Source organism: Sardina pilchardus, chromosome 11 (genome assembly GCF_963854185.1).
Source record: "Sardina pilchardus chromosome 11, fSarPil1.1, whole genome shotgun sequence".
NCBI classification, from domain to species: Eukaryota; Metazoa; Chordata; class Actinopteri; order Clupeiformes; family Clupeidae; genus Sardina; species Sardina pilchardus.
The window spans coordinates 31,110,120-31,124,744 of record NC_085004.1 but is presented as its reverse complement, the minus strand read 5'-3'; the positions used below and the strand labels follow the sequence as shown (position 1 = coordinate 31,124,744).

Sequence of the window (14,625 nt, the reverse complement as noted above, 5' to 3'; positions counted from 1 at the left end):
CCTGGTGGATTTTGTGGATGTACATGTACATCCACATTGATCACAGTTTTTTGTGGGGTTTTTTTTGTTTTTTTTTGGCTAAGCCATGACTCAGAAGAAGTTTGCCTTGTGAGTCACTAGTGAAAGGGGTGTGTCCACGATCCCATGACAAAGCAGACCGCTGGTCCGCTGCCACTGAGAGGAGGATGCAAAGCTCTTTGCCCTAGTTGTACCTTTATGGAGCAATGAGCCATCCAGTTCTGGCCTGGGTGAGCACGCAACTCCTCTACAACCACAGGTGCTATTGATGTTTATTGTTCTCTTCCATGTGTAGTGTTGAAACAAGGCCAGATTTTCATTGAACTTTCCTCCAATGTTTCCTTTTCTATGACTTTTTACTCACATAGTATCTCAACTCACTGTAGATAAAGGTCCCCAAATGTAAAAATGTGTACAAAGGGCCACTCCTCAAACCAGAGGTTGTGCCAATAGATGAGTAAAAAGCCTCAGGGTTCACAATTTACACCTTTTCAGTTAACTGACTCCTTTCACAACAGCAGTTTGTGTTCCGAAAAAAATCAGGTGGAACGATCATTGTCACTGTTCGTCTGGGAGTATTCTATCGGAAATGGAAATACCATGGCCTCAAATGTTCAGGGCCACTTTCATACCGTATACATTCATTCCACTTTGTGTTTCATTTCAGTACAACATGCATGAACAGCAGAAGGTTTGCATTCATAGGCACTGTACTGTATTTTTTGGATTTGTTGCTATAATGCTGTTGGGTGAATTAATGCAAATGTGCAGGTCACACAAATCGCTGCAGCTAGAGGTTGTCAATATTTCTTTGTTTTTTTTGGTTGGGGGGGGGGGGGGGGGGGGGTTGCCTTTATTTGAATAGGACAGTGAAGTATGACAGAAAGCAAGTTACTCAGTTAATTCGTTATCCTGATTCGGAGAGAATATTTTGTGGAAAGTATTTGGTGCCACCCTGTGTATCTTGATGAAAATGACACAGCCCCCAATGTTCAAGGCCAGGTGGAAAATCCAGTTTCATAGAGTAAAAATCCTACCACATATCTGTACCAACCATTCATTTACATCAACTGATTCTAATTCACTCTACAGCTAGGTAGAGCAGCTAATTAATGAGATCATCTGTGCTAATTGCACAGGTATAACCTAGCATGATCGGATTTTTTCTCTCTGAAGCTGGAGTTTTTCTCCTCTGGTTCATACAGTACATTCAGGCCACTTGGTGTTTCCTTCATTTCAGTACAATACGTGTGAACAGCAAAAGGTTTGCATTCATGGACACTGTAATTTATCTTTTGAAGTTTTTACTGCAGTGCTGCTATATGAATTGACAAATATTTTAGGGCACATAAATTACAGTAGCTAAAGAGGGTACCATTTTTCCTGGTGGATTTTGTGGATTTACATGTACATGCATATTGATCACAGTTTTTTGTGGTTTGTTTTGTTGTTTTTTTTGGTTAAGCCATGACTCAGAAGTTTGCCTTGTGAGTCACTAGTGAAAGGGGTGTGTCCACGAGCCAAAGCAGACCGCTGGTCCGCTGCCACTGAGAGGAGGATGCAAAGCTCTTTGCCCTAGTTGTACCTTTATGGAGCAATGAGCCATCCAGTTCTGGGTGAGCACGCAACTCCTCTACAACCACAGGTGCTATTGATGTTTATTGTTCTCTTCCATGTGTTGAAACGAGGCCTGATTTTCATTGAACTTTCCTCCAATGTTTCCTTTTCCATGACTTTTTACTCACATAGTATCTCTCAACTCACTGTAGATAAAGGTCCCTAAAATGTAAAAATGTGTGTAAAGGGCCATTCCTCAAACCAGAGGTTCACAATTTACACCTTTTCAGTTAACTGACTCCTTTCACAACAGCAGTTTGTGTTCCGAAAAAAATCAGGTGGAAAGATCATTGACACTGTTCGTCTGGGAAAATTCTATCGGAAATGAAAATACCACGGCATCAAATGTTCAAGGCCACTTTCATACGGTATACATTCATTCCACTTTGTGTTTCATTTCAGTACAACATGCATGAACAGCAAAAGGTTTGCATTCATAGGCACTGTACTGTATCTTTTGGACTTGTTGCTATAGTGCTGCTGGGTGAGTTAATGCAAATGTGCAGGTCACACAAATCGCTGCAGCTAGAGGTTGTCAATATTTCTTTGTTTTTTTTTGGTTGGGGGGGGGGTGGGGTGCTTTTGCCTTTATTTGAATAGAACAGTGAAGTATGACAGAAAGCAAGTGGGAGAGAGAGAGGGTGGGATCTGGAAATGACTGCAGACGGACTCAAACTTGGTCCCCCATTGCTGTGCCATGGAAGCTATAGCCAATTGTGCCACAGCACTCCCCCATTGTCATCATTTCGGGTGGATTTTGTGGATTTACATGTCTTTCCATTGATATGATCAATGCTTTTTTTGGCTAAGCCATGACTCAGAAGTTTGTCTCGCGAGTCATTAGTGAAAGGGGTGTGAGCCAATGACAAAGCAAACCGCTGGTCCGCTGCCACTTTGCCCTAGTTGTAGGGATGGGCAGTATTTCTAATACATGTATTTGAAATACGTATTTGAAATACAAAATACTATTTTGTATTTTATTGAGATGATGAAAATGCCTTTGTATTTTGTATCAAATTACTTCAGCGTTGTGTATTTTTGTATTTTCAAAATACTGTAAAATACTTTGTGAGACGCTGTGATGACATCTATTTAACTATCTATATACACAACATATATTGCCAAAAGTATTGGGTCACTTGCCTTGACTCACATATGAACTTACAGTAGGTGATCTCCCATTCTTAATCCATTGGGTTTAATATGATGTCGGTCCACTCTTTGCAGCTATAACAGCTTCAACTCTTCTGGGAAGGTTTAGGAGAGTTTATGGGATTTTTTGACCATTCTTCAACAACAGCATTTGTGAGGTCACACACTGATGTTGGACTGGCTCTCAGTCTCTGCTCTAATCTCTGCCCAAAGGTGTTCTATTGGGTTAAGGTGCACTCTGTGGAGGCCAGTCAAGTTCATCCACACCAAACTCTGTCTTTACGGACCTTGCGTTGTGCACTGGTGCACAGTCATGTTGGACTCACTGTTTCACTGGAACTAAGGGGCCAAGCCCAGCTATTCCAACATGACTGTGCAGCAAGTGTGGTATAACAGATGCCAGCTTGCTTAGCTGTACGTGTGGAATGTTGGTAAACATCACTCCCCGACGCCTCAAGAGCGCTGCTGGCATGAAAGCTAAAGTAGCCTGGGCTTTAAGCTGGATTGTTAGCACGCTCGACCCCCGATCCGTGGTGCTACTGTTTCGCGGGTTCGAGTCTGGGCGTGTGCAGGGCTGAACCGCAGTGGTTCAACACAACGCAGTAGCACGAGATCTCTGTCTCTGTCTGTGGCACCTTCACATAGTCAAGCCCCTGTGATGCCACTCACGGCATATTGCACTCACAACACAAATCATGCGGTGTATTTTTTAGAGGACCAAAGAAAGGACTTGCCATCCTTGGACTAGTAACCCTCATCAAAAAATGTTTTTGTAAGATTCAATACCATCATCAGGCCCCATACTGTAGGTGTCATCTGAATGCAACACTGTTTGAGAAGTTAGTTGTGCTTAAAGGCATCAACTGAGGAGACACCACTAGCTTACACAAGGACAGCACAAATACTTGAGTTCTTAAGCTTATATCGCAACACTTAAATTTGCAATTTTCCTTTCTTTTTTCTGTTTTACAGTATTAATGTGACAACCTGTTTTTTTTTTTTTTTTTTTTTACATTGATAGAGGTGTACAGTGTGATGAAACTCACCATATCTGATCTGTTGACTGATTATGGAAGGAGTCTCTTGCTTTCAGCTGTTTTTCCAGATAGTTTACAAGTGAAGGGATAGACGAAAAAGGCTTTTAGAAAGAAGTATTTTGTAGTATTTTGAAAATTCAAAAATACAGTATTTTATTTTGATAAATTTTTTGGCTGCTGTATTTTGTAGCTTATTTTGATACATTTTTTAGGTGGGTATTTGGTATTTTATTTGGAAATACATTTTGATGTATTTGTGCCCATCCCTGAACTCCTCTACAACCACAGGTGCTATTGATGTTTATTGTTTTGTTTTCTTTGATGTGTGGTGTTGAAACGAGGCCTGATTTTCATTGAACTTTCCTCCAATGTTTCCTTGTATCTCAACTGTAGACTAAGGCTTCTAAATGTAGAAATGTGTGTAAAGGGCCACTCCTCAAAGCAGAGAGGTTGTGCCAATAGATGAGTAACAAACCCCAGGGGTCAACACCTGACCGTCCATTTAACTGACTCCTGTCACAACAGCAGTTTGTGTTCCTAAGAAAATCGGGAGAAGAGTCCATTGTCACTCGAGGTTCGTCTGGGAAAATGCCATCTGCAAACCCCTGGCCATGCAGTGCCCCCTGGCCAACAGTGGAAATGGATCTAGTTTGCATCTTGACAGACAGCACATTGTTGCATCTGTTATAAAATAAATCTAATGGGTCAGGAGGCTTCACTCATGAATGGACACAATGTGTGGTGTGTGTTTCCTTTGTTTAGTAAGCTAGTAGTGCTGTGTATTATTTAGCCAACAAATGAATGGTTTGATAGCCCCCTCTTAAGCCAGCTTGATTGCGTCTCTCTTGGCTCTGCCCATTGTTTTAGGCACAGTATTGGGCTGTTGGAGAAGTGTTAAGCAGTATACAGTGTGGCCAGGGGCCAGGGTGGGCTAAGCGAACCCCAGCATTGTGTCTTTCCCATTCAAACAAAGTCAAGAAACATTTTCTTTTCAGTTGTGCATCTGTGCAGTGTGCAGCCTCAAACCCAGCTTGAATGTGAGTGAGCTGGTGTTGAGTGTAATGATAGCTAGCTGGTGTTGAGTGTAATGATAGCTAGCTGGTGTATAGTGCAGTAGCCTTATGTATATTTGTTAAGTAAGCCCCCCTCCTGACGGGGCAATCATGAGTGAAAAGTGTGTACAGGGGTGGGCTCAGGAATACAGTACATCCTTGTGGGGAGCCGATGTTGAAGGTGGTGGGGGAAAATGAGATGCCGTGAATTGAAAGCAGAACTGAAGAGCAAGAAATCCTTGCTCTCTAGGTGGGTGAGAGCAGGGTGGATGACAACTGATACTGGATCAGACACAGACCGGTTCGTCCTGTAAGCATACCGATGGGGGTCCATGTTGATATTAATCTTGTTCTTTTTGTGGGCAATAACCAGCCATTCAAAGCATTTCAGTGTCATAGGCCACCAGACAACAGTCATTCTTGCCTTTCACCGCTGGCACTAAAACAATGGCGGATGTCCTCAGGCAAACAGGAACCACCACTTGGGAGAGTGAGATGGTGAAGATGTCTTTTAGCACCCCAGTGAGCCCCTGGGCACACTCCTTCAGCACCTGTCCCGGAATGTTGTCCAGGCCTGCTGCCTTGCAGGGGTTAATCCTCTGCAGTGTCCCCCTCACTTCCTCATATTCTGCTCGTTTCGTATTCACTCCAACACTGAACATCTTGTTTATTCCCAACAATGTATCTCTTTATTCAACTTCGAAACATGCATAAATCCTTCAGCATTTCAATGTGCTCATTCACTAGCTGTAACATTCAACCGGGTCCATGTACAGTAAACTGGTACGCTAAAACAATGCAGGTAATGGTCAATCGGAAATGTCTGTGGTGTGAAAAGCCTTGTAGAACGTGATAATGTAATAATTTCTTGATAATGTAATAACTCCCAATAATGTAATTTAAAAAAATCCCATAACTCCATGCTTAGAAAAGTAACACAACTTGACGCTTTCATTACTATATTCAAACACATGTACCCATACCTTAAACAAAAGTGCTGCAACACACTTACTCCTTTATGCAACACACATGGTCCTGCATACTACTCTCTATTTCATACATAAGACACTTTGTTCAAAAATGAAATCTCAGGGCGCCATTCGGAAAACACATGTATCCAAAATACAAAACACATCGGGCAATTGCAACCACTCAAATACACACTTGAAGGCACTTACTTGCACAACTGAACACCAATCAGCCAGCTACAAAAAGCCCTCAGTTTAGCCATTGTAAATGGCACCATTATTCCATATTTCCCAGTGTTGTGTAATGTTTACTTGTGTGTGGAGTTTTGGCACAATGAGCAAAGTTTTGCAAAATGTATTCAAGCAAGGTTCTCTATATAAAGTAGACTAGTGTGTTCCTGCTGATCTGAAAGTGTATGCATATGATGCAAGTGTGTTTCATTTTGTCACCAGAGTTATATTTTGACTAAAGATTGTTAGGTTTTGATAGCAGAGTTAAGGTACTGATAGTAGAGTTTCAAGACATAGATGTGAAAGGTATATTTCCTAGTGTTGTGTTATGTTTACTTGTGTGTAGAGTTTTGGCACAGACACAGTGAGCGAAGTTTTGCAAAATGTGTTCAAGCAATGGGCAAAAACTGTAATGAAGTGCAGTCCTAGGTCCAAAAGACCACGGATAACCAAAATAATTTGTCAACCATGCTCCTTGTTTTCAGAGATTTCTAATACTATTGGATTCTCTGACTATTTTAATGATATTGTGTTCAGTAGACGATGAAATCCCCATATTCTTTGAAATTTCATGTCAAGAAACATTTGTATTATGTTTTTATCATTTGCACACACAGGTTCACACAGAGTGATGAATACCTCCACACATTTTCTTCTGGGAGATGCTCTGAGATGCTCTTTTTACTCCTAGACTAATTAGCCTAGTTGTTAAATTATCCTCCTTTCATTGTCTTTATCATTACACAACTTTTCCAGCCTTTTGTTACCCCTGTCCCAACTTGTTTGAGACTTGTTACTGCCATTACTGTAAATTCAAAATCTGCTTTTACTTACCACTAAATCGTGAAATTTTACTTTTTCAACACATGTTGTCTATGTAATTTTTGCTGCAAATGTGGGTTGACAAGATTTGCATATTATGATATTATGTTTTTATTTGTATTTTACATCCAATAAAAACAGTAACAATAAAAAGGAAACATGAGGGTTGGGAGAGATATGGAATAAAGCCCTACACCTAATTATGTTTGATTAATATTGATTACTTGTATGTTTGCCACTCATTCATTTCAACTTGAAAAGTTGCCATGGTCTGTATCAGGTCTGCGCACATGTCACTTGTCTCTTATCTACTTCTGGAGAAGGCCAGGAGTGACGCAATATAGCTGACCCGTGATATCGGCTACCTACACTCACTGCAAACATGCTAAAGTTCTAGAAGTTTACACAGATAAAATAACATATGCACACAATTAATCACTGTCTAAAACAAAAGAATCTGGATTAATCATTGTTTATGTTTATTTGTTAGGATAAACCCCTTGAGATGGTTCATCTCATTTTCGAAGGGGTCCTCATTGAACCCGTTACATTTCAGAGTTGACATACACTCAATTTTGGCGTTTTCTTGGATTCATGTTTGAATTTTCATGAACAAGTTAGGTGAGGGTTAGCTATTTCCAACTAGCTACATTAAAACCCTTTGTATAAGGACCCGGAAACACTCATCCATGCCTTTATCAGGCTGGATCACTGTATTATTTTGGTTTGACTCACTCCACTGCAGTAAGACTACAACTAATAATGCAGCTACTGATTTACTAACTGGAACAAAAAAAAGCTAAATCCTTAGTGGAAATAAGATGCAGCCTTACAAATCCTGATAATTAATATCAATCATATTTGTTTGTAGCCTACTGACACCCGTTCAACGCTTGGCTTCAGTGCTGCAGTAGGCCTACATTAGGGTTAGAACAACATGTTGCAACTAACCCATTTTGAGTGTGTCGTGACAGTTGATACACTCTCTTTTATATAAAGAGTGTATTCAGGTCCTTATCTAGATCCTAAACCTGGGATACAACACGTGAACCTGTCGGGCCCGGGCCACTGTAAATGTGGTATTCGGTAAGGGCTCTGGTGGTGTCTGTGAAGGCAAAGCATCTATGTGTGAGGGTCTCGTGATTCGCTGTGGTTTACTGTGATTGGTTAAAAATCTAAAAGGCCTTGTATTGGTTGGTTTCAGAGAGCACCAGAGGCCCATTGGGAAGTGGCTCTGTACATTGTGATTGGTCTGTCACTTGTCTGCTGATTAGACGCTGGCGTGGGAGGAGAATTCGGTCTTTTATGCTTTTCAGAGTAACGCTAGTGATGCGAATGTCATAGGATAACTTACGCATTTGTGTTGTTGTTAACTGAAAACTCAACAGTAGGGCTAGTATAAATTCATCCAGAGGCTGAAAGATAGCAAATAACTTGGACGAATAATGGGAGAGGAAATCGACTCTACTATAAATACAGAAGATAACCTCACTCTTAAGGAAAATGGAGATGGGGACACACCAGAAAGCAATGTGAAATACTACACATTGGAGGAAATCCAATCCCATAATCTCAGCAGGGACACCTGGCTTATCATTCACGATAAAGTGTATGATATTACGAGTTTCCTGGAAGAGGTGAGGCCATGGAGTTACACGAGAAGCTATGGTAGCGCAATGTAACGCTAGCACTAGCTTAGTTAATGTCTCAAGATATGATGCATTGATGATGGTTAACTTGCAACGTTAGGCTGTAGCCTTGTGCTACATGGTGAAAGTGTTTGGTCAGAATTAGATCATTTCCAATATAATACACTGTTATTTTGTGGTTTTGTCATTTTTACTGAAGTAAGCATAACTAACGTCTAGTCAACTCCTGTAGGCTAAGCGCGCTAATATTATACCGGTAGTTAGGCAATGCTGCCCACTAGCTAAGCTAGTATGCTATGTGTTAACGTTGCGTTAGTTTCACTGTCAAGCGTTTTGGATATGTCTCGTAGGGTTTTGACGATTACCTCAGTTTAATACAGAACCATATGCCCATATACCCAACCGTTACCACAGGCAGACTATGCCTGTACAGATAGACACTTGGCATCACTGATGCTGACAGTAGCTGCTAGTTAGCAAATGTGGCTAGTAGTTTAAGTCTAACGCTGCAAAGTCAACTGCTCACCCTGCTACCGGTGATAACGTGGCGATATCGCCGGTGTTATCTGGCGTTCACGTTGGTATTATGGAGAATACTAGTAACCTATCTTTGCCAGTGCAGGACAATCTTAGCTGAAATGCGTTATGAAACTACAGCCTAACGTTTTTGATCGCAGCTGTGAGTTTTGAGTAAGTTGGTTGAGTTGTAGAAGTTAGCCATGTAGCTAACGTTAGCTAATTATTTTTTACCAGGGTAGGGGCATTACAAACCCATGGACTTGGTTTACGCATTTCCGAGATTAAAGATTATAGGTGGGTCAGAGGTATTCGGAGTAAACAGAATAGCGAGTCGGTGAAGGGGCACTGTTCAGGATCACAGTGATGGGCGTCGTTTGGTAATGTTGGGGTTATTTGAGGTCATGGTTCCGGTGTTGTGCAACCTTGTAACGTTGACAGGCTGAAATGGGGCTAAGGTTATCAGGCAGTCACCCAGCTATCATTATATCCACACAAATGATGTGTTTCTGTGGAAAATTGATCTGTGATAAAATAATGTGAAATTAAACTGTGCATATAAGTGCCACCGTTAACCAGTATGCATCTTGCAAAACCAGTAAAGGATTAGCCTAACTGGTGCTCTTTCTGGAGCAATATAAAGCTATAAGCTGTTTTCAGTAACCTGACAATGTGGAAATAACTCTCTGCCTTTGTTTTAATGAACAGCACCCAGGCGGTGAGGAGGTGTTACTGGAACAGGCTGGGGCCGATGCAACTGAAAGCTTTGAAGATGTTGGTCATTCTACAGACGCCAGGGAGATGCTGGAGCAGTATTACCTTGGAGAGCTCCACATGGTACACAGTCTTACATTTCAGAGTGATTGTGTGAAAGTGCACGTTGATGTAGAGACTAATCTAAATGAATCACTGGGGCATATGTGTGAACCCTTCTTGAGTTCCTAAATCCTACTGCAAAAACATAAAATTGCGAGGGGGTCAGGGCAATGCTTTGCAGTTGGGGCTGATGACCAACTGCCTATACACCAGGAAGGCTCTTCAGACAGCTCATATATCTCTGGTGGAGTGTCAACTGTGTGTCACCCTCTGTTATGTTCTGCTTCTTTTGTGTTCACTCAGACACTGAATATCTTGTTATTGCCCAACTGGGCAACTCTTAATTAAACTTGGACACACACATTTTCAGCATCTTCAACATGCTCATTCACTAGGCACAGCACCCAAACGGGTCCATGTAAACAGGTACACTAACACAATAGGCACTACAACAGTCCTGACGCTCCACTGGAAATATACGAGCTCAACAAAGAGCCCTCTTGGCAGTATAAGCAAATCCATAGAATGGCTGGTTAAATAAAACTGATTTGATTGGCCTTCAGTAGACTATCCTGATGAGCTGCAAATGTATGGCTTCATTTGTTAAAGGGATATTCCGCCATTTTTGGAAATACGCTCATTTTCCGCCTCCCCTCGAGCAAAACAATCGATATTTACCTTGTTCCCGTTCATCCAGCCATTCTGTGAGTCTGGCGATACAACTTTTAGCTTCAGCCTAGCATAGATCATTGAATCGGATTAGACCATTAGCTTCTCGCCTGCTAGCTTCATGTTTAAAAGTGACTAAGATTTCTGGTAATTTTCCCATTTAAAACGTGTCTCCTCTCAAGTTAGAAAGTGCAATAAGACCAACTGAAAATGAAACCTGGCGTTTTTCTAGGCTGATTTGACATGGAACTACACTCTCATCTGGCGTAATAATCCAGGCAACTTGCAAACGTACCATAGGCGCAGTGATATCTTACGCAGCATCTGAAAATAGTCCCCATAGACAACAAGCAGTAGTAGTGCCAGTAGCTGCAAGTTGCCTTGATTATTACGCCAGATGAGAGTGTAGTTCCATGTCAAATCAGCCTAGAAAAACGCCAGGTTTCATTTTCAGTTGGTCTTATTGCACTTTCTAACTTGAGAGGAGACACGTTTTAAATGGGAAAATTACCAGAAATCTTAGTCACTTTTAAACATGAAGCTAGCAGGCGAGAAGCTAATGGTCTAATCCGATTCAATGATCTATGCTAGGCTGAAGCTAAAAGTTGTATCGCCAGACTCACAGAATGGCTGGATGAACGGGAACAAGGTAAATATCGATTGTTTTGCTCGAGGGAAGGTGGAAAATGAGCGTATTTCCAAAAATGGCGGAATATCCCTTTAAGACTTTTCATGACCTGTAAGGCCATGCCTCTCAAAATAATAAATACATTTATTAGGATAGTGTTCTCAACATGAACCTGCAATAGTAATCACTTATAATATTCAGGTTGAAGGAATGCATGAACTTTTTGTGAAATCAACTTATATGCCAGCTATCCCAAAGTTAGGATAGGATGCATATCCCTCCCCTGACACCGTTAGCTTAGAAGTGTGTTATACCACCATAGCCTATAGCCTAAAGAGACTTATAGGTTAACTGGTGTAACCCACTTCCAGTTGATAATACTAAGCTAGGCTAACGGTGTCAGACTGAGTTATTGCTTGCACAAAGAGAAGGGTGTGTATCCTCATATTTAACTCTTGAGGTACACCGCAAATAAGAAAATCTCCCAAAAAGTCACTGTGTTCCAGGAAGAAAAAAAACTGAGAAATAACTCTTTCTTTATTTACCCATGCAGAAAGACCGTAGGAAAGAAGCAAAAAAGGTAAGATCAAACTTGCTTGTTAGATCAAACTGAATTTGTTTGTGTAATGTCAGTAGAAGATAAGGACAGTCTTGTAAATGACTGTCCATTGTACATCTTGAGGGTATTCCAATTGTTAACTTATTAATTGGCTTGTGTCTCTAAATGTTATGAAGCACTGTTCATTACTTCATTCTGTATTTTTATATTTCAGGACGTCTATATATCAACTTCAAATGATTCTGGCAGGTTAGTCATACATTTATTTACTTTAAATTGTTTCTGTTTTTTTTTTTTTGTGGACAGCCTGGTCACTCTGTTTTGTATTTCGCTGTTGCTGCGTTCATTTACATTACTCATAAAAAGTTAGGGATATATAGCTTTCTGGTGAAATGAAATGTTTCGGTACAGAAAGTACTGAAACATTGAACTGTTGGACATGCACATTCAACATTTTAGAGAAGGTTACATTAAGTTCATGTGCAAAGGTTATAGTGGATTTTAGGTTCATCTTGAAATTTCACCCGAAAGCCAAATATCCCTGACTTTTTGTGAGCAGTGAATACCAGTTTTGTCCCTGACATCTTTGAAGTGTTTTTACGTCTTTGTTCCTCTTCAGTTAAATGATGTTAAATGACGTTTTGTTTTCCTCTGCTGTAGTGCGTCCTGGACTACCTGGCTTATCCCTGCAGTAGCAGCAGCTGTTGTTGGGGTCATGTATCGCTTCTACCTTATGGAACACAAGTCGTCTTGATCCTTTCCCTTTGCAGATCCATCAGACCTTTCTCTCATTTGTCCAGAGGCCTTAATATATTTGACTAAATCCGCCTCATGGTCAAGTTGAACGCACAGACACATTCGATGGAGCCCTTGAATTCCATGACAACCAGTTTTTTTGTTCTACAGAAGAGGAGACCCATTTCAGTGCTCTCCTCCGTTTTTGTAAGACTCTGCTCTTTCCTGAGCAAGCGATGGCTTGTTGTGTCACAATGGTTCTATTTGTTTGTCCTGTTTCTGATTTCTTATGTGCTGATATTCTATCAATTAGTAATAACTGTGTGAGATGATCTCCTGTTAAAAAAAAACAACATAATGGTCTAAATGTTCTAAACAGAAAACATTTTCAGAATTGTCTTGTTATATCTGGTGTCGTCATGAGATCTAAAAATGATGTGGATGCACCAACTGATGAGGATGAAAGTAAGAAAAATAGCAACATATTTTTTATAACAGCAGTGTGAAGTTTGATGTTAAATGTATCTAAGGTCTTCAGCTTTTATTATGCATTGCTGCTAGCTTGCCGATGGAAGAATGGGGGGGATTGCCTTAGTTTTAAGTTAACGTGATCGTCTCATCGACCGAATCAAATGCTCTGTTCAGAATTATAAGTGAGGAGTTACATTGTTGGACGTTTTAACTGGACTAAATTGCCTGATTTCCGAGTTGGTCCATAGTGGGTCTCCAAAAGCATGTTCCCCCTCAATAGGTTAGCATGCTGATTCAAAGTTTCTGCATATTTAACACGGGTGTGCTTTCTAACAGGATAAACTAGGCATTGGTTTAAACATTCTTCTTGGGCAAATAGTTTGTGTTGTGTGTTGTCTACATAATAATCTCTTGCTCCAAACCTATTTTGTATTTTTACATATGCATTTACTGAAGTATACTACTACAATCATCTGTAATTTATTTGTTCAAACATTTATAAGAAAATTATTTGGGTAGTGAGAATTTGAGTTTGTAACCCATAATACTTGAAATTGCACAGCGTATATATATATATTATGCCCATACCTACATGTTCTGTTTATTTCTATGCATTCATGACCCACAACTTATGCTCTTAAAGATATGTGCCCCATGGTTTTGTTGTTTTAGTTGCAACAACATGCAGAATCCTGATGAAATTGGAAAGCAACATTCACACCATGTGGTCTGATAAGAGTATTCTTTATTAAACCCTAGGTCCTCTTAAGAGGTCTTCTATTTGTTTGTCTGCCTGTTTTTTTGTTATGTTTTTTTAAACAGTCCTTGACATATGTGAATGGCTGTGTCTCAAGTTTATTAGAGTAATTGCTTGAGGGTCATTTATAAGTGTTAAGTTAAGGCTGAGACTGGAATGTCTTATTGTGCTGGTTAATCCCCTTTTCTTATCTTAGGAATTTTCAAAGCAATCCACCATTCAGTGTGTGTGTGCAGGAAACGTTTGTCTTAAGGGTGCTATCTTTTGCACTAAAGCAGGTTGAAATGCCAATGTGTTAGGAAATATTTCTCAACACAGTTGTGTAATTAATGAGCACACAGTCTACACTCTTAAAACGAATGTGTTAAAAATAATAGAAGTTGCATTGTTTTTAACACATCTGTGTCCAGATATGGACAACAATTTGTGTTGTTTCCTTTTTTTGTATGTTACTCAACATGTGTTGAAAATAACACAACTTGCATTGTTTTTTTTAAAACATCTCTGTGTGAAGATAAGGACAACACAGCCATTTAGAGTGTACAATTGAAATATACACACTCACGCATTATTAAGCAGACAGGTCTAATGCCTCAAAGACATAAAACCTTTCTTGTTTTAAGAAGAAAAATTCTGTTTCTTAATTTTCACATGATCAGCTTTTTTTCACATCTCATGGAAATGTCACTATGCCCTGCCCATTACAAGTGGCAATGGAAGAATGTGAATGCATGAAGGACTATGACCTTGCATTGGCTGTGCCCGTTTCAAACCATCCATCAAAGTAACTTGCATTGGCTGTGCCCGTTTCAAACCATCCATCAAAGTGACTGGGGATCAAGGCACGTTCAAGGCATGTGGCTGAAAAAATAGGATTTCCCTGAGTTTTTGAGTTTTAGAGATTAACCATTGGTCATGTGATATGAGC

General features: G+C 40.2%; 1 protein-coding gene across 1 annotated transcript; it reads left to right on the top strand.

Annotated features, from left to right (window-relative positions):
* Positions 1–8,167: 8,167 nt before the first annotated feature.
* On the top strand, positions 8,168–13,720 carry LOC134095505 (cytochrome b5). Its single transcript, XM_062549091.1, has 5 exons — positions 8,168–8,534; positions 9,771–9,899; positions 11,729–11,755; positions 11,949–11,983; positions 12,395–13,720. Exons 1-5 carry the CDS (start codon positions 8,343–8,345, stop codon positions 12,486–12,488), a joined length of 477 nt encoding a protein of 158 aa, XP_062405075.1. The 5' UTR covers positions 8,168–8,342; the 3' UTR covers positions 12,489–13,720.
* The last annotated feature ends 905 nt before the right edge of the window (positions 13,721–14,625 follow it).

Coding starts and splice junctions, on each gene's coding strand:
- LOC134095505 (XM_062549091.1), top strand. CDS start 8,343: ATGGGAGAGGAAATCGACTCTACTATAAATACAGAAGATAACCTCACT. Junction 9,900..11,728: donor ACCTTGGAGAGCTCCACATG/GTACACAGTCTT, acceptor TTACCCATGCAG/AAAGACCGTAGGAAAGAAGC. Junction 11,756..11,948: donor GTAGGAAAGAAGCAAAAAAG/GTAAGATCAAAC, acceptor TTTATATTTCAG/GACGTCTATATATCAACTTC.